General features: G+C 45.9%; 3 protein-coding genes across 3 annotated transcripts in view; 1 reads left to right on the top strand and 2 right to left on the bottom strand.

Annotated features, from left to right (window-relative positions):
* Window positions 1-158: 158 nt before the first annotated feature.
* T265_14220 (hypothetical protein) lies at window positions 159-6,320 on the top strand (the record flags this gene model as incomplete). Its single annotated transcript, XM_009172637.1, has 5 exons — window positions 159-851; window positions 2,360-3,073; window positions 3,713-4,310; window positions 4,526-4,929; window positions 5,991-6,320. Coding segments are annotated over 5 exons (2,739 nt in total), but the record flags the coding sequence as incomplete, so codon positions are not given.
* Window positions 6,321-8,702: 2,382 nt separating this feature from the next.
* On the bottom strand, window positions 8,703-12,360 carry T265_07156 (hypothetical protein; the record flags this gene model as incomplete). Its single annotated transcript, XM_009172607.1, has 7 exons — window positions 8,703-8,913; window positions 10,253-10,394; window positions 11,565-11,706; window positions 11,754-11,807; window positions 11,867-12,004; window positions 12,051-12,211; window positions 12,252-12,360. The coding sequence occupies 7 exons, from the start codon at window positions 12,322-12,324 to the stop codon at window positions 8,703-8,705; spliced, it is 921 nt and encodes a 306-aa protein (XP_009170871.1).
* A 3,886-nt stretch (window positions 12,361-16,246) lies between these two features.
* T265_07154 (hypothetical protein) overlaps window positions 16,247-18,518 on the bottom strand; it is a gene marked incomplete at both ends in the record, with an annotated part of 51,725 nt that continues 49,453 nt past the window's right edge. Inside the window, one exon of the mRNA XM_009172605.1 lies at window positions 16,247-16,560. Within this exon, the coding sequence (XP_009170869.1) occupies window positions 16,247-16,560 (314 nt within the window). The remainder of the gene's footprint in view (window positions 16,561-18,518) is intronic.

Here is an 18,518-nt window from a genome sequence, read left to right as displayed (position 1 = left end):
AGTGTATCTTCGTTCGTACCAGTTTCCCGATTAGCACTCATCATCTCTTCAAACGTGGGACCCATCCTACCGGTTACCATTCTTTCTAGAAGCTGCAAATCACGTACTTTGTAGGATCTTTCGATAGCTTTTTCATTCACTTTTTCTACCTCCTCCAGGACCTTTGTGTGGATGTCTACGATGAAGCTGACCGTCGTCTGACAAATTCCTTCCTAGAGAATTCGGACACTTCGGTTGCTGATCAAAGACCAAACCACAGCTCAGATTCATCAATCAGTGGTGCGCATGATTACCGAAAACCGGTCCCACCTCCTCACAAGCATAACGCACTGACCGTAGCCAACCGAAGTTTGACTCTTTATTTTTTGCCACCGAACACAGCCTACACTTCCGTTCGTAACCAAGCCCGTCAGAAATTGGGTCGATTGTCGACGGTAGAATTCCACACCCTAGTACTCGATATCTTAACCGAAGTTTCTACGCGCCTCCTTCCTTTGTTCCCTCCAGTAAGATCTTTAACCAACCACGCTCCCAGACCGGATGTCAGTTCCCATCAACACCACCCTTATCAGGCCTATCTTGCTCCGGCCATGTTAACTGAGGACATTCCCACCTCAGTGCCACCCCGATCCGTACCCCTCCCTTCACCGCCGCTAGCAGAACCCGGGTTGGAATGTGAGGTTGATACGCCATCTCCTATCGAACCGATTACTTGCATGACGAACCCCTCGAGTGATCGCGATCGCAACTCCCAGATTGAGGCAGATCGTCCTTTGTGTTCGGTGACTAAACCACAACAAAACGGAATTCGAACAAGCCGGACACGCAGTGATGACCCAGTTTATGATCAGGTGAGAATGCCTGTGGTACATCTTTTTTCTTACTAAAATGTTCTGATTGGAATCTTAGGATGTTCCTGTAGAAGTGTGAAACTGTCTCAACATGAGCTTAAAATATCCCACGGAGGTGCATATCCTCGTTGCGCACAGATCGATTAACTGTTTGCCGGCACCGACCCCGCTATATTTCGTCAACCAACAGGCTTGAAACGAACGGGACCTTAATCTCCGTAAAAACGAGTAGTGCGTGTAGCTTGGACTACCACACGCTGTGTGCACCTGTGAAATCTGACAATCTTGTCCTGTTGTCGGAACACTCGATTAATTTACTGCCCACCAACAACTGTGTTCGTTTTACACTATTTTCCAAACCGTAGCTGTTTGGTTTACTGAGCAGTTTCTTGTGATGATCTTCACTCAGATTGTTTAGACTGCCGTTGTGCTGAGGACTTTAGCTACGTCTGAATCGGCAACCACTACTCTTTTTCAATTGTTGGTGCAGCTCCTACATATATCGTTTCAATCATGGTTGAGTTTTCCGGTACTCATGACGTGTCGTATTTGTGCGGCTTCTCAGGGGGCATTAGGACAGAGGAACCGATCTCACACCTTCAAAATTCTCCTTTCTGTCGTTTTACTCTGTCATCCTGAACTTATGTGATTGAATGACGTAGAAGTGCAGTGGCCTGCGCGTTCCTTCAACAGTATAGTGTTTCTTCGTCGCTTTAATGCACAGCTATGGTGTTAGTCGCTGAGAATATTATTCCAGTCGAGATCTACTTTCGGTTTCTCCGGACGGATACACCAAGGAGAACTGTTCTTGTCAGCTACGACATCGTGATTCGCACCACGCATGTTTCTGCTGCCACATTACTCAAATTATGCCATTCGGTGCTCAACTCGTACCACTGTTCTTTTCAAAATACAGGGTTGTTTCTCTCGAATGTTACTGTTGTCGGTCGTGTTTACCCACTGTGTGGTCTGCTCCCTACCAACCTTCGTGACCGTATTTTGGCAGGATTTTCTGTCGTCCTTACTTTGTGATGACAGACTTTTAGTCCGGCGGGCATACCTGCCGCTATTTTGCCAATTCCAGTGTAATTAGTTCGCTCTTACTTTGGTGCAACCAGTCTTGTTTCACGTCCCTGCTCCACGATTTGAGTATATGATCCCATGCAATAGAATAGTAACTTCGTCCAGTGACGTTTCTCCAAAATTCAGAGCAATATGAAAGACGTGATAATTTCGATCATATGTCTGCGTAGTTCCGGCAATCGTTTGCTGCATTGGCATATTGTTTTCTTGATATTTTCAAAGTATTTACACAGCACTTCCTGCAACGACCTCCTATCTGGTGGGATCGCGGACCTCGCAAGTGGAAAATTGATCTGTTGCCATGTTTAGAATTCTAGTGCTTTTAACTACGATTGAATTTGACTTAGTTTTCGTGTCGTTGTGATGGGAGTCACTAGACTGAATATTCTGCCTATTCCTCTTGTTCTACACTCCTTACATCACAGGTTGCTGCCGATTCTGACGTGCAAGCATCTTTAACCCCTACCAGTCCTAACATTCCGCATTCACCAAGTCCATTGTCATCGAATGCTGTCACGAATGGATACGTTGTGCGGAGTCCCACTGAACATGGTTCAGACCCTTCGACATCAGTGGTTCTGTGTGACTCAGCTGAAACGAATGGCACAGTGCTAGTGACTGACCCGTTGTCGACATCCTCTTCCGCCCATCGTACACAAACAGGTGCGGAAATAACCAGTCAACCCGGTCTGAGTCCAGGATCGAGACGCCTTCATCTGAGCCATACTAGTCGGCATACACAGCATCGTGCAAGTGTCCCGTCAGCCCAGACATCCATACAAAAATCCATTGATCTGTCGTTGTCTCCTATTCTGGAGGCAGCCAACTTAGCCACAAATGTACCATTAGCACATCTGTCACCCACAACTAGTCCCAAACCATCGACTGGTAGCCCGACGTTCGTACCCTCAACTTCGACTGCGACCCCCAGTGCTGAGAGTCCACAAAAGTCTGCCATTGAACCATGCTGTGTTGCTGCAAAGAACGAGATCGACAGACTTCGTCGTGAAAATGTAGATCTACGTTCACAAATGTCCGGACTGGAGATTGCAAAACAAACCATTGAAGACAGAATGAAATCGTTGGAGGTACAGGTTCAAAAAATGAGCCAGGTTGTTGAGTCGCTGCGTGAAGAGAAAGTTAGTTTCATTTTGGTTGTATACTATGCTAGATTTTATACAATAGTTTCTTCCTTCCTGAAGACGTGTAGTATTCTTTTCCACTGCGTTCTGATGTTGTGTGAGACGAACTGATCCATGTTCATCTTTATCCGGTTTGTATCCGTTTTCGAAGACTTTACCGTTTTAAGTTAACATCATTTCTTGTACTCATCACTATTAGAATATTCGACACCGGACGCATATTTGTCGGTTTAGTCTTCCCTGGAATCACCGACTGCTGGATTCAGTCTTATGAACCGGAACAACCCTGATTGTCGAGTATGCACTCACGCGCCTAATATCCAGCAGTTACCTGTCTTTGCAATGCGCCAATGGGGAAATGCATTGGAACTGTTTTGACTGTTTTTTGGCATGATGCTTTTTTCCGCGCAGTGGGATATTATTATACTGGTTTCGTAGCTGGCTTCGATTCCTTTTTCTGGCGTTTTCATTTCCCTCTGAGCCCTGTCTGTGAAGCTTAGTAGTCGGTTTCTGCTCTACTGTAGCCATGCATTTTTGGGCGGAATCCGGAGTTCATACTCGAGTTCAAGCAAAGTTCCCTCTCAACTTCTGTCCATTTGCATCATTTTGGATAATTTTGATTCATTTATTTTGCAGACCGCACTTCTGGCTGCGTTTTCGGCCGGTATGGTTATGACACACAGTCCGCCAAATTTACACAAAGCGATCACAACTTCGGCACTGGCGGATGTTCCCACTTCACAGGTTGTTCCTATCCAAGAGGCACAAGGATTTGCTTCGTCAAATGGCATCACCAGTACCACAGGAACTGATGAGACCAAAAAGGCCGTTACAGAATATGAGGAGGAAAATGATGACTACGGCGATCGGTCTTTAGAAGCGGGGAATTACTCAGTTGGTTCGGAATGCTTGGACTCCGGAGTCCTTCTTCGACAGGGCATCATAATGCGATCCGGTGGAAGTCGAGGTGGTTCACCAGCCTCATCTGTCCCTGCATCTGAGTCCGCTTTGATTTTGCCAACAAGCTCGTCTCACGAAATTGGTCATGTGATCCGACCCGGTGAGGCTGGTCAGCACGAGACATCCCCAGTGTGGCATGCCAGCCAATCGACCCCGATATCCGGTTGTACTACTTATGTGAACGTCACTTCAGTCCCCCCGAGGCTCTTGCCCAAGCCAGTAGTCGGAGGTGTTCGTGTTCTCCCAACCTCTTTTACTTCACCAACAACGCCGGGTTAGTCTTTTGCATTTGTTTCCGAAACCTACAAATAAGAACAAATCGAGGATCACAGCATGTAAACGACATGTACCTTTTTTACATTTTGTCAATATGTACTTCGCACCGAATACCTTCTAACCGTTCCCGACGTGTTTTCTAACTCACAAGTAATTTACTTCAAGTTTATAAGCTCAGCTCATCTTGATTTTAAATTTGTTCATCCCTTCCAGTCGTCCTGAAAAATGACGACTATATAGCTCCAAATTCCACCGGCTCAGCGTCCCCCGCGCCACCACTGTCTACCTCAGACCATTCGAATCAATTCACTCCCGTCCAAGTCGGGGTAGGCACAGCCGGACCAAGGTTTCTTCAGCAGCGCAAACAGGAGCTACAGAAACAACATGCACAGATCCTAGCTTCTATTGCTGCATTGCCAGACTACGATGCTCCGGTGGACACCTCAACCCCGAGCTCCCCCGTGGCAACCGTCGAATCTACGAGTCAATCCTCTAAGTCAGCTATTAGTAGTCCATCTGGTGGGCCGCCAGACTACGCTAGTGGTCAGGGTCCGACTTCCGATCGGGTGGTTCGGTGTGTGGAGACAATTATTGTGCGAATCAGAAACCTTGTTCAGGTAACTTCATTTTCCCGGTTACAGCATAAACATCTGTTGATGTTAGCTAGCGCATCCCATCGCAGTGCACGTTTTTGTTAGCCACTCGCAATATATTGACGTACCAGTCGTCTCATCTGGTTGCTACCATTTCCTACACATCTCAGAAACATGGTGTATTCGTGTGTCCTTGCTTAATGCGTACCGATAATTTCGTGTAGTTTAGTGCCATTTTTTGCACATCGTGGCTGGTACGGCTGACGACCTTGTTCAAATCGTCAACCATTCCACAGTGGCATCTTTCATTCCAACTAATGTCACTTTTTTCATGTGCCTGTGGGTCCGAATGCCATCCATATATAAACGGGTTTTAAACATCAAACAACTGTTGTCCATATTCAGAATCAGAGACCGCTTTGTGTGTGCACATGTAGGCCGGCTGAAAAACCAATCAGCTTCAACCGCGTACTAATCGTCTCACTTATCTGACGCGTACAGATGCGCGCCACGTTTGATAAGGCAGGGTTTGTGGTGATGAACGAAACTTTACTGGATTGTTATCGGCTGACTTGGAACAATGGCCAAGCACTTTCTACACCTCTTCGGCTATGTAAGCGACAGGTCCTCCGCGAGTAACCCGTGGCTTATTTAGTTCAGGAAAAATGCGTCGCAAAATGTGACGAAAATGCCCATGAAGCAGAACCAGAAACAACGAAAGTCAGCAGATTACACGGCCAACGATTATTAGACTGATTCGTATGGTCAGAGGATCAGGAAGCGCGATGTGACAAACCTCTAAGAATGATTGACGATGTTGGGTTGCTGGCACCATCATTCAGACCCCGCTCCTCAGTCAGTCGTGCGTGTAATCAGCTGACGTTCGTTGTTTCTGGTTGAAACGCTTCATTGTTTTGCGAGCGCCTTCGTTAAATTTTGAGTCCTAAAATATGATCTCGATGGGTTGTTCCGGACTTCAATATAATATATATATGTCAGTGTTGCTCTCATTCCACAGCCTGCATCCTGTTCAGCAGTGTACTATTTCAAACCGAACTGTCTCGTCTTTTATCTTTTCCATCCAGCTGGCCAATGGTGAACGAACCGGGGATTTTGCTAGCTGCTCACTGCTCATACAATCGGCCGTACAAGACATTCTCAGCATATTCCCTTCGTTGCACCAATGTCCTCCCCGCGTGGTCAATGCATTGTCCGACTTATCTTCGGTTTCGCGACAGCTCAGACCCCATTGTGAACTCATGTCGCGTAAGTTGCATGCAAGTTCACTCGCCCAACGCCAAGGCAACGCGGTTCCCCATACTTTGGCGCCCGAAGTTAATGTCCTCATTCGCCATGCACATCAGATTGCAAAAGCCGCCAAGGAGTTGCTGTCAATTTTTCAACGACCTGCTTAATTAAAATTGTTTCATATTTTGCCCCACACCCAAACGCAGAAATCCAGTTAGTTGAGTTGGTCTGTCAGGCAGAACTCAACGTACCTTTGCTATGCGCCATCCACGATACGACTCTTACATCTTGCTTGTTACATTTTTCGCTATGACCCTGTATAGGTATCAATCTCTTCCACGTACCCTTTTACTCTCTACAACGGTTTATTTTCACTGGATGACTTGTCTTATTATTTCTATCTTGTGATTTTCTTTTTTACTACCTGCAGCTTGTGTATTTATTAGTCCGTGGCTTGTTCTCTTGTAGTAAAGCGAATGTATCCCCCATCACGTGCGCTACCAGACGGAATGTTTCCATGCATGTTGCTCTGTCTGTCCACCCTAATCATGTGCATTAGAGAAGCATGAAAACCAAAAACTCTTGCTGGCAAAGTTATTCTCCCCTCTCACGATAAGAAATAGCGCCACAGAAAACCTTTCCCAAGCCGAACCTGTTTATTACGGAAAAATCACCAGAGTAATTAACCTGATGAATTCGCAAAAGGGAAATCAGTTAGCACCCTACGAAGAAAAGTTTATAAAACTTGATCACTATGGTCATGGTTAGTCGGTTGTAAAGACCCTTTGGTGAGTTTGGTAAGCTGGGTTGCCTTGTGTTGCACGAGGACTCGTTGTGCACCTACTAATCACGCTAAGTATCCTGATAACTTGCTGATTGTCTGGCCCTCTGGACAGCGTAAATGTTTAGATGTAAGTTCTATTGCATTACCCGGTTCACCGCTGTTCTGAAGTGGATTTCCACTGGTTCATTTAGTTCGGCGATTAGTCTCATTAAGCCGTTCGACTACGCAACGGAGAGACGATGGCTTCAACATCAGAGCTTCAGCTACTTCATCTGATATAATTAACAAAAGGAGGGTAAGAGTGCTAGAAACACTTCACTAGACCCACAGTGACTGTCACAATTGATCGGTGGACTCAGTGGAAGAAGACGCTCATGCTCCGTGATTCCCACATAGAGTTGCCTGGCTATCCGGCCTTTGAATTTGGCGGATGCAGTTTGTATGGTGTCCTTAGCTCTTATGATTTGTCCTTTTAAGAACGTTTTAATACCATAAACCGCATTTATCTTCTGGATGGCATCGGAAACGTCACCTCTATAGGGTATTCCCAAAGTTACCACCGGGCTTTCTTCCCCTGTCTCACCGTTTCGAGTAAAGTTCTCACCACATGGAATGCCGTTGAACGATTATCCATCAACTCTACCCTATGTATGGCTTCAGTCGCACCCTGAGTGAGCTAACCATACCTAAGGAACTTTATTCGCTTGCGGATTGCCTTACACACGACTTATTAACGGCTGCGGTATGCCAAGATAAATGCTGGTCGACGTATGACGGAGAGAGTTGAGATGGCCTTGTAACTATTTCGAGGCATATTTCAATCCTTACTGTCTAACCAACATTCGTACCTGTTTTACTGGTTGTTAGCCTGTTCGCCATGCTGACAACTTTGTTTCTCCTTCTACATGTTTGTTCACTACAGTTAGAAATATAAAAGTAACCCTGATGACTATCTCGTGTGATTAACCGAAGCCGCGCCCGTTTCAGATGGTGCCGCTTCTTAGACTGGGGGAAAGATAAGGAAACACGATACCTAATCGTTCCATCCAGTGGAGGAATTCAAGCTCAAAGCCATTCCGTAGATATGGTTTATGCGAAGATACCTTACTTCACATCAGTTCTGTAAAGTGATGAACACTATAACGGGTTACATGTCACAGTGCTTAGTAACATTAAAGTCTACCAGTATAGTAGCAATAAGAATGTACTAAGAACACCTTACGTGTATACAAGAAACGAACAGAGCGATCTAAGAGGGCATTTATTGTCGGGTACATTTCACTGCGCTTTTATTCATTACGGTTATGGTAGGTCAAACGTCAGTTGAGTTGTAAACGAACAGAGCGATCTAAGAGGGCATTTATTGTCGGGTACATTTCACTGCGCTTTTATTCATTACGGTTATGGTAGGTCAAACGTCAGTTGTGCTCACTCTTGAATTCATTCGGCTCAGCATAACACTGAAGAACACTCCAGATGAGATTAAACTCCAGGTTCTGTGGTGGTCCCTCTTGAGGAGAATCAGTGCAGGCGGCATTATAGCTAACTCACTCATCTAAGGAAGACCAAACTGTGTACAAGTCAGCTGATATACTTGGGATCTGCTTGATGCACATGTTTTTCGTAAATGCATCAAAATGCAAACTACGGATGAGGACTATAAGGTGCAAACTACTGGGATGTTCGTAGAAAGAATAATCAAATCAATCAACAAATTCGATCACACCAATGAGAAAAGAATGACTATAGGTAATGGCCAAAATTATTAGCCCGTGGGGTGTGGCGCTCCTTGGTTTTCGATCTCATTCAGTTTCTCCAATATCTGCTGTACAGACTCGAACGTACATGTAGGCCTGTGAAGTGTTCTCCCCGGGTCATTCTCCACCTTGCTCAGTAATTCGGAATCTGTGACGCCCGTCAATACGCAAGCAGTGTACATGCCAAAACAATTCCCAAATGCAATATCCGTATCCAGTCTATGGGAATAATGTAACGGTGAAATGCACAAAATTACGATGAGTTGGAATCGAAAAAGCTAAATGTATGTAGTATGCCACTCATATTTTGTTCTTCTGCTGGGACAACAAACTAACTGGTTCAGATCCGCGACATATCCTCAATCGGTATGAAAGCAAAACACCATTACTATTGATAGTGAAACAGTGAGGCTAACACTAGTCGTCCCATGAAAAAAAATAGACGAGGAGGGATACGTGTCAGAATTGGCCTAACACAAGTAGTTCCGAACAGATAGAAGTCCGAACAACCAGTGAGCTCGAGATGGCTCAGTCGTTAAGACACGAATTTACTGATCGGAAGGTCTGATTCGAACCTAATCTCAGCATTCCGAATGCTGAGGCTTTGACAACCTGGCAATATATTTCAAACCTCGGACTTTCTTCAGGTGACACGGCAGCTACGCACCGAAAGTATTACGACGGAGAAGTAATATTTTATATTAATTATTATCCAACCACCCAGTCAAACGGTAGTGGAAACTGGCAGCTTTCTGGACCGTGTTCTGAGCAGGGCGATACTGTGTCAATAAATTCAGAGACTTCATCAAGGTTGAAGAATATGCGGACAACCTGAAAATCGTTCCATTTGGAACAACAGACAGCCTTTGTATAGCACATTCAGTTGAAGCCTATTATAAACGAGGAATTCAAGTGAATTTCAGCTGACTTTCCCGTCGATGCCAGGTTACTTTGCGGGTGAACATTTGCTGAGAAATCGCTTTTATACTTTTAAGTGTACCCTGGTACCCGAAAGACTCAATGAACTTAAGGGGATTCATGCACAGTTCATATGAAATCGTCCGAGTTATTTTCACTTGCTGACAGGCTACTGTATAAAGGCTCTCTTCGGAATCGATCGTGATTACCTTTATGTCCTGTCTTGCTAAGACAAGGGCGCCCACTCTAAAGTTGAGCGCTCTTTGCTTGAATGCGGCCACTATACGAGATTCAAAGAACGAGATTCCGGAGGAATAAAAATCAGTCCTCATGTGGGATGGACGACGGTCCTCACAGGATGGTTGTAAAACTACTGGAATACTGGAACATTATTCTTGGAACGCTGGCATAGTCTATCCTATCGTCAAGAGCCTGCACCAGTCGAAAACGATCTACACATATATTTCATCGGAATCTTTCGAGTTCTTAACCAGAAACGGACGACTGAACTACGTGCAGCGTACTTGGTGCGGGACTCAGATAATATGGCTTTAGATATGGTTTCACTGTTGCACGAAAGCAACCAAATGCAGCTATATTTGATCAGATTTAGGGGGTGAAAAATAGAAAATAATCATACCGGTCTCCGATCATCAGTGTCTTGTCCGGGTCAATGTTGTGTTGACTGCGCAGAACATCGAAAATCGGCTGATGCGGTTTCCCCATTACAATTGGCTCCTTACCCGCTGCATACTTCACGGAAGCTAAGATTGACCCTGTGCCTGTAAGACGTAAATTAAAAGCAGTGACCTTCTCATACAATGATTAAAAACTCAACAACCTTGATGAGCTGCTGAGAGGTTTAAAATAAAATCACAATCGGACTGAAAGACAAAAACTAGAGTTATCTCACCCACGGGCCCATTAATTTGGTTCAGGACAAAGCAGAATAGTGTCCAAGCTCTGAGGCACTCGATGACAGAAACTACGGGAAAGGTTAACAAACTTCCAGGTCTAATCAGCTGGAAACTGTTTGGCATTAACCGACAAGTCATATTCTCATAAAGGTTTGATGCATTTGTTGCTGAGCAATGTTCCGAGCGAACCAGTGATGCTTTCAGCAAATACAGAAAGTATTTTGATCGTCGAATGAAGGTATCAAAGAACGCGGTTAAGATACTTCCAAACTGGTTCAGCGACGCTGACTAGATTGGTTTGGACAGGTTATCCAGCCTCCCGATTGTCCAACCCGTTCCCGTCGCTGTACAGAAACCTGGATCTCAACCTTTGGGACTGACTGTGAATTACTGCGCCTTCGTAACACTTACGATACCAAGCAGTGTAACAGGAAACGGTCACAGTATGCCCGGACCTTGTTGGCAGTAGTGCTTGATAGGGAGCAGTCATTCGGGAGATTCTTAGAGTTGACCCATTCTTCTCCAGGAGACAGTTACCATAAAATAGGCAAGTGCGTCAGCGAATTGCTGTGCATATTTGTTCCCTGATTCCATGAGTTGAACCTCGCTCTTGTTTTAAATGCACCTCTTAAAGTTCGAGTCCGCAAGCCGAGTAGTCCACAAATCACTCCTGGTATTCAACCAACAGACGTTTACTGCAGTTCTGAAACGAACACCATGTCACATACAATGATTCAGTTTACGGCGCTCTTGCTATCTACCAATTTCTGACAATTCTGCAGTTACTGAGGTTGGTCACACCGGCATCAATGCTTATCACTTGAGGCTTGTCGTTTGACTGGACATCTTTAAACTGCCATGGTTACTCCGTCCGTCCGCCTCACTCCGTAGAGACGCACCAATCTGAGTACTAAACCGCTTTGTCTGTAGTTTTCGTTACTACCACAACCGATCGTAAATCTGCCTCAATGAGGTTCGTTTTCTAACGAGAACTGAAGTAAAGTATCGAACCAAAGTAAAAACAGACCAACCTACCTGGAAGGATCGTGTCCCCTTCTGGAAGTTGTGCATCCTCGTTGGTTGCGAAAAACGGTAGTCCCCTACAAACATATGAAGTCGCTTTTATAAGTTTTCTGTAATTGAAATATTCATCAAATCCAATCACCACGCCGGTAGTCTACAGATAAACGATGAGATTCTAAAAAAAGAACATAACGCTGATACGTTGGGCTCCAGATGGATGTCACGAAAGACATCATTGTCAGGTCCTTGATCCGGCTAATTGAAGCAAAATGGTGGACGGAATGAACACCGACTGATCACAACCTTCGACATACCCCTATACCAAAGTGTGCAATACCACACTTGTCCAACTCGAGTCCGATCCCACTCTGGCCGACCACATAGACTGGACCGAAATTGCCTTGACATTTAAGATAATTAGCGGCCACGTTCGCCGAACAGATGATGTTTTTCTATAGTGTACATCGGGATTTGAAACGTTACAACAAAACTATCTACCGCAGATACAGGTAGACCAAGGGTACGACACTTCTCAGAATACTGTTCGACAGATTTGGTACTGTTGTTCGTTATCAAGAAGACGTTCCGCTTCAACTCGAACAGTCGATCCAATAGGGCGATAGCGCCAGGGATGACGTTCTTTGAATTCCACAGTACACCTAAGAAGGGAAAGCAATTGCGAAAGTAAATTGCAATTACCATCACAATCGAACAGATATGTTGAACACTGCCGTAAAACTTCTGCGGCAGATGAAACCCGCTTCGTTTTCATCGGGAGTTGAGCACAGGTTGAAAGTGCACCGCCAACCTGAAAATTAAAGAACAGCAAAACAAGAAAGCACACGACATGGTAGTGATAAAATCAAGTAGCATTAATGATACTGTCTCCATGAAATGTCTTGTAAACCTCAAAGAAATTAGTGATAAAATGATAGCAAATGGAAGTAAAAGGAGACATGTCGATAACGCGTATAAAACAATGACTTCGTCTACCTGGAAAACCGAACGTATATTACATCTTAAGGTTACCACCCGCTACCCGTGTTGGATAGGTCAGATTCATTAAAACCCAGAACGCTCGCAACCTACTGAGACCCTAAAACTCCACCAAAATCTCAATAGGAAAGCCGGCAAGCATCCAGGCCAATCAAGCATCCAAGCAATCCGGCAACACCCTGGATGGATGAAAGTTAAATTTAAATAGCGTGAGGTCTCTTGTAAGGGTGGCACTCGCACGCACTCCATTGTTCGCAATAAACCTGTTGTGTTCTTTGTCGGTGTCTTTTTCCGGCATTAGGCACTGGAGCGGGAACAACAGTTAGATAGGACGGGTCGCCAAATCACCATTGAAAGCCCCAAGCATGAGGGGGGCAAGCGCGATTAGAGCCTAATTGGCCACACTATAGTCACAACTTCCAAGATAGGTAAGACGCTCCGAAACCTCGAGTGCCTCTTCCTGGGTTGTAAGTGGCATGTTGCGGGAGCATGACCTTGCACTTTGTGAATGCGAAACGCACGCTGAAGGACGGGACAGCTTTGACCAGTTCATCATAAACGCCTCTTTGAAGACAAGAGAGATATCGTGCGCATCTCCCCGATTGACAAAGATTTTCGTTAGCAGCTATTTGGATACCAGGGTATTGAATGCCTTCCAGCGTTCGTCTCTTTATCTCGTCAACCACAAACTGGACACGAACCGAGAGCATGCGCATCCCAGTGGGACACGGCCTTGTACATTGGGGCATTTGGAGAGCTTCTCGCATTCTCACTTGCCCGGAGTAACACACTGCTGACAAACTTCGGGGGCATTCCGTTCTGAGCATGTTAAGGAGAGCAGATCAGTCAGCTGAGTCGAATGAACCTAGGAAATCCAGAACTACCGAAATTGTGAGCCGCTTATACGTATGACGTTGTTCTAGCACCCAATGGAGTGGGAATTTTTGATCAACTCAACCTCTACCGAGCTTATAGGCGCTTCAGTTGGCACAGCTCCGTTCAATGAAGATTAAGACAATAATCAAATGGAAGCCACACCCGTTGCAGGCGATGACCCAGCCTGTGTGCTGACCACATGTGGCTTTGCTGCTTGGTATGAGATTAGTTGAGAGCCAAGTGGTGAAGGGGGTGGCTTTGATGTAACACAGCTGTCTCTCAGGGTCACTAACCACTGACTTGTCTCGTACTGCTCTTTAAGTTCTCAGCGAGGGACAATATGCTTGCCATCGCGAGGAATCACACAAAACGGCGTCTAATAGTGCTCTGAACTGGGTACTAGATGGAGCGTGGATAACCGTCAGAAGAAGGTTATTCCACGTAGCAACTACCCGAAATGAAAAAAATTGTTGTCTAATAAAAACGTGCGATCTGGGCTTGAAAATCCTACTATCATGTCCCGCCATATGTTAGCAAGATAAACAGTGAAAAACCTGCTGGCCAAACATTGTTCAAGCAGGGCGTAAGTGAGTCTTAGGTCTCCTCAGAGGCGACGAAACTCCAGGAGGAAGATATCAAGCGTTTCGAGATACGTTTCATGGTCCATGTATTTAAATCCGGCAACCATTTTCGTAGCAGCTCGTTTGGTACGCCCAACGAGGGTTACGTATTTCTTGAGTCCTGAGTAGACAACTTGATTGGCACGTTTAAGAAGCTGTCTGAAGTACGCCCTGTAGAGTATATGGAAGTCCATGTGAGTAATACGGGATAAGGTGCGCCGAACCGTCCATAGAACGCCGAATGTCTCCTGAGCCGATTTCTCATGGTGAAGTGGAAGGGACATGTTTGAAGAGAGCCAGATACCCTAATCCTTTTTGGCATTTATCCTCGTAATATCTCCTGGACCATTCTAATTATGCACGACAAAAGCATTCGATGAGTCCCCTCCAAATGTCATGTTGATGTACTTTTCACCATTCAGAGGAAGGTGCCAGCCCAAAAACTACTACCTTGTAGCGTCTACACCCACTTGAAGGGCAATGGAATTTGAAACTCGGGATTCCAAGTCGTCCGCGAAAGGTAGACTCGATATAATGTCTGGTAAGTCGTTAACGTGGATCAGACACGACAGTGGTTCATAAACGGAGCCTTGAGAAACTCCAGTAGAGTCCAGCGCCGGAGAAGAGGAGGGGGGCAAGCGCGATTAGAGCCTAATTGGCCACACTATAGTCACAACTTCCAAGATAGGTAAGACGCTCCGAAACCTCGAGTGCCTCTTCCTGGGTTGTAAGTGGCATGTTGCGGGAGCATGACCTTGCACTTTGTGAATGCGAAACGCACGCTGAAGGACGGGACAGCTTTGACCAGTTCATCATAAACGCCTCTTTGAAGACAAGAGAGATATCGTGCGCATCTCCCCGATTGACAAAGATTTTCGTTAGCAGCTATTTGGATACCAGGGTATTGAATGCCTTCCAGCGTTCGTCTCTTTATCTCGTCAACCACAAACTGGACACGAACCGAGAGCATGCGCATCCCAGTGGGACACGGCCTTGTACATTGGGGCATTTGGAGAGCTTCTCGCATTCTCACTTGCCCGGAGTAACACACTGCTGACAAACTTCGGGGGCATTCCGTTCTGAGCATGTTAAGGAGAGCAGATCAGTCAGCTGAGTCGAATGAACCTAGGAAATCCAGAACTACCGAAATTGTGAGCCGCTTATACGTATGACGTTGTTCTAGCACCCAATGGAGTGGGAATTTTTGATCAACTCAACCTCTACCGAGCTTATAGGCGCTTCAGTTGGCACAGCTCCGTTCAATGAAGATTAAGACAATAATCAAATGGAAGCCACACCCGTTGCAGGCGATGACCCAGCCTGTGTGCTGACCACATGTGGCTTTGCTGCTTGGTATGAGATTAGTTGAGAGCCAAGTGGTGAAGGGGGTGGCTTTGATGTAACACAGCTGTCTCTCAGGGTCACTAACCACTGACTTGTCTCGTACTGCTCTTTAAGTTCTCAGCGAGGGACAATATGCTTGCCATCGCGAGGAATCACACAAAACGGCGTCTAATAGTGCTCTGAACTGGGTACTAGATGGAGCGTGGATAACCGTCAGAAGAAGGTTATTCCACGTAGCAACTACCCGAAATGAAAAAAATTGTTGTCTAATAAAAACGTGCGATCTGGGCTTGAAAATCCTACTATCATGTCCCGCCATATGTTAGCAAGATAAACAGTGAAAAACCTGCCGGCCAAACATTGTTCAAGCAGGGCGTAAGTGAGTCTTAGGTCTCCTCAGAGGCGACGAAACTCCAGGAGGAAGATATCAAGCGTTTCGAGATACGTTTCATGGTCCATGTATTTAAATCCGGCAACCATTTTCGTAGCAGCTCGTTTGGTACGCCCAACGAGGGTTACGTATTTCTTGAGTCCTGAGTAGACAACTTGATTGGCACGTTTAAGAAGCTGTCTGAAGTACGCCCTGTAGAGTATATGGAAGTCCATGTGAGTAATACGGGATAAGGTGCGCCGAACCGTCCATAGAACGCCGAATGTCTCCTGAGCCGATTTCTCATGGTGAAGTGGAAGGGACATGTTTGAAGAGAGCCAGATACCCTAATCCTTTTTGGCATTTATCCTCGTAATATCTCCTGGACCATTCTAATTATGCACGACAAAAGCATTCGATGAGTCCCCTCCAAATGTCATGTTGATGTACTTTTCACCATTCAGAGGAAGGTGCCAGCCCAAAAACTACTACCTTGTAGCGTCTACACCCACTTGAAGGGCAATGGAATTTGAAACTCGGGATTCCAAGTCGTCCGCGAAAGGTAGACTCGATATAATGTCTGGTAAGTCGTTAACGTGGATCAGACACGACAGTGGTTCATAAACGGAGCCTTGAGAAACTCCAGTAGAGTCCAGCGCCGGAGAAGAGTGGATTGAGCCTACTTTCATTGGGAATGTTCTGTCCGATAGGAACGCCCTAGTGCAGCGTAGAATTTCCCCCTGAATCCCGTAAGACTCGAGTTTGTGGAGTAGAGTAAGGTGTTGCACTGGGTCGAATGCTTCTGAGAAGTCGGAAAATATGGCACCCGAAGAGTCCCTTGTCCTTAGCTTGGGTTAAGCTATCCATGAATATTAGGATGTTAATGATAAGATAACCGTTCAGCCGTAACACCCTTTCTGTGCCTTGCTGCCATGCCACCCGAAGAAAGCAAGAGTGCTGGGATACTACTAGGTTGCCCAAGCCTAGACGGGGGAAGTCGAGAAGCAGAGGTTGGGTTCGAACCACGGACATTCCGGTCAGCAAATTCGCGCCCTAACTACTGACCCATACGATCATGCTTCTTACGCAAAAACGGTTTGGGAGGAATCCGTGTTGCACTGGGAACATTAAGTAGCTGGTGCTGAGGTGATTTAAGATGGACCGCTACAGAATGCGTTCCGTCACCTTGAGCGGCATGCTGGTGAGGCTAATAGCCCTGTAGCTGCTAAGTAATAGTCTGTCACCAGTTTTGTAGATAGGTGTGACAATCGCTTCCTTCAGAACAGGGGGAAGATAGGCTTCGTCAAGCGGCTGACAAAATATCAGGTGGAAATGCTTTGCCAGTGTGAACGACATTTCCTTCAAGATCCCTGGATGGGTCTCGTCTGGCCCCAACACGCAGAATGGTTTTGTCTTATGCAAGAGTTGATGAACGTCCTCCTTTGTGCACACCAAGTTGGTTAGAAGCCATTCATAGTTACACCTTGACGGCATTGGGTGTGACGACGTCGCTGGGACAGAGTACGGGCCTGCATTGTGTTCACCGTAGACTTGAGATACCACTACTGGGTCACTCATGAGTTCCCCGTTCCTGTTTCTCAAGGAAAACGCGTTCGGCTTATTTCTGCGGCGATGCCTCATGTAATCAAACAGCACGTTTTTGTTTTCCGGGCGAAGTCTAGTGTGGTGACTTGTTTTCGTATGTTTAATTGGCACATTTCTGACTTACAGCGGTCTCGCATTTTACTAAACGCCAGCTTATCTTCTGTGCCTCCTGTAGTCAGCTTTTTGAAGTGGTTTGGGCCTGTTTTACAGAAGACATCGAATCCTTCTAAGTAGCTTGCAGTTCATCTGACTGTGTGCTGGTTATTCTGAATAGCAACAAACCTAGTGGTCTAAAAGGCGGCAATGAACAAGCTACAAGTAACGGCGGTCGAAATTTTCGCCCACGAGGGGAACAACTACATCCCTCAAAGGTAAAACGTTCGCGTAAACTGGACTCCCACTGGACCAAGAAACCTGCAAATGAAAGCCAGCTCTCGAAAACACCAATAAAAGAAACAGACAAGTATGCCGCGGAGGCCTCTTCAGAGCCTTGGATTCAAACCTGGCGTTCGGCTATTAAATCTGCTAACATCTCTGACAGCACACGTATACAATTATGGAAGACTCACTACTAACCTCTAATGCCTGTGGGGTCGAAGTGCTCCCTGGGCCTCTGCTCACAGACATCGAGTACGCAGACAACAGAGCTGTTCTTGGATCTGACGCCGTGGTAATGCAAACGATATTAAATAATCTAAATAATTGTACCTCGCGGTTCGGCATGCGCTTCACACCTGCAAAGTGTTAAGTGCTATTGCAAGACTGGGTGGCTCGAACCCTAGCCTCATGCTTGCGGATGAACCGATTGAGGTAGTAGACAAATTTGTTTACCTGGGCAGCTGTATCAGTCTCGGTGGTCTCACGAAAGATGAAATTTCCATCCGGGTTGGGAAGGCCAGAGCAGCTTTTGCGAACCCATTCTACCCGTGGCGTAGGCGTGACATCCGCTTCTCTATCAAGGGGCGAGTTTATAATGCTGCGGTGCGCTGCATATTACTATATGGATCAGAAACCTGGCCGCTGCGCACCGAGGACGTCATAATACCTTCAGTGTTTGACCATCGATGTCTTCGGAGCATTGCTGGAATCTGATGGGGACACCAGAAGTTCGTCGAATGGTATTCGGGGAAAATAAATCACCCTCGATAGATGAAC

This window comes from Opisthorchis viverrini (assembly GCF_000715545.1).
Source record: "Opisthorchis viverrini unplaced genomic scaffold opera_v5_160, whole genome shotgun sequence".
Lineage (NCBI taxonomy): Eukaryota > Metazoa > Platyhelminthes > Trematoda > Opisthorchiida > Opisthorchiidae > Opisthorchis > Opisthorchis viverrini.
The sequence above is the reverse complement of the archived record's forward strand: the minus strand, read 5'-3'. Positions and strand labels throughout refer to the sequence as shown.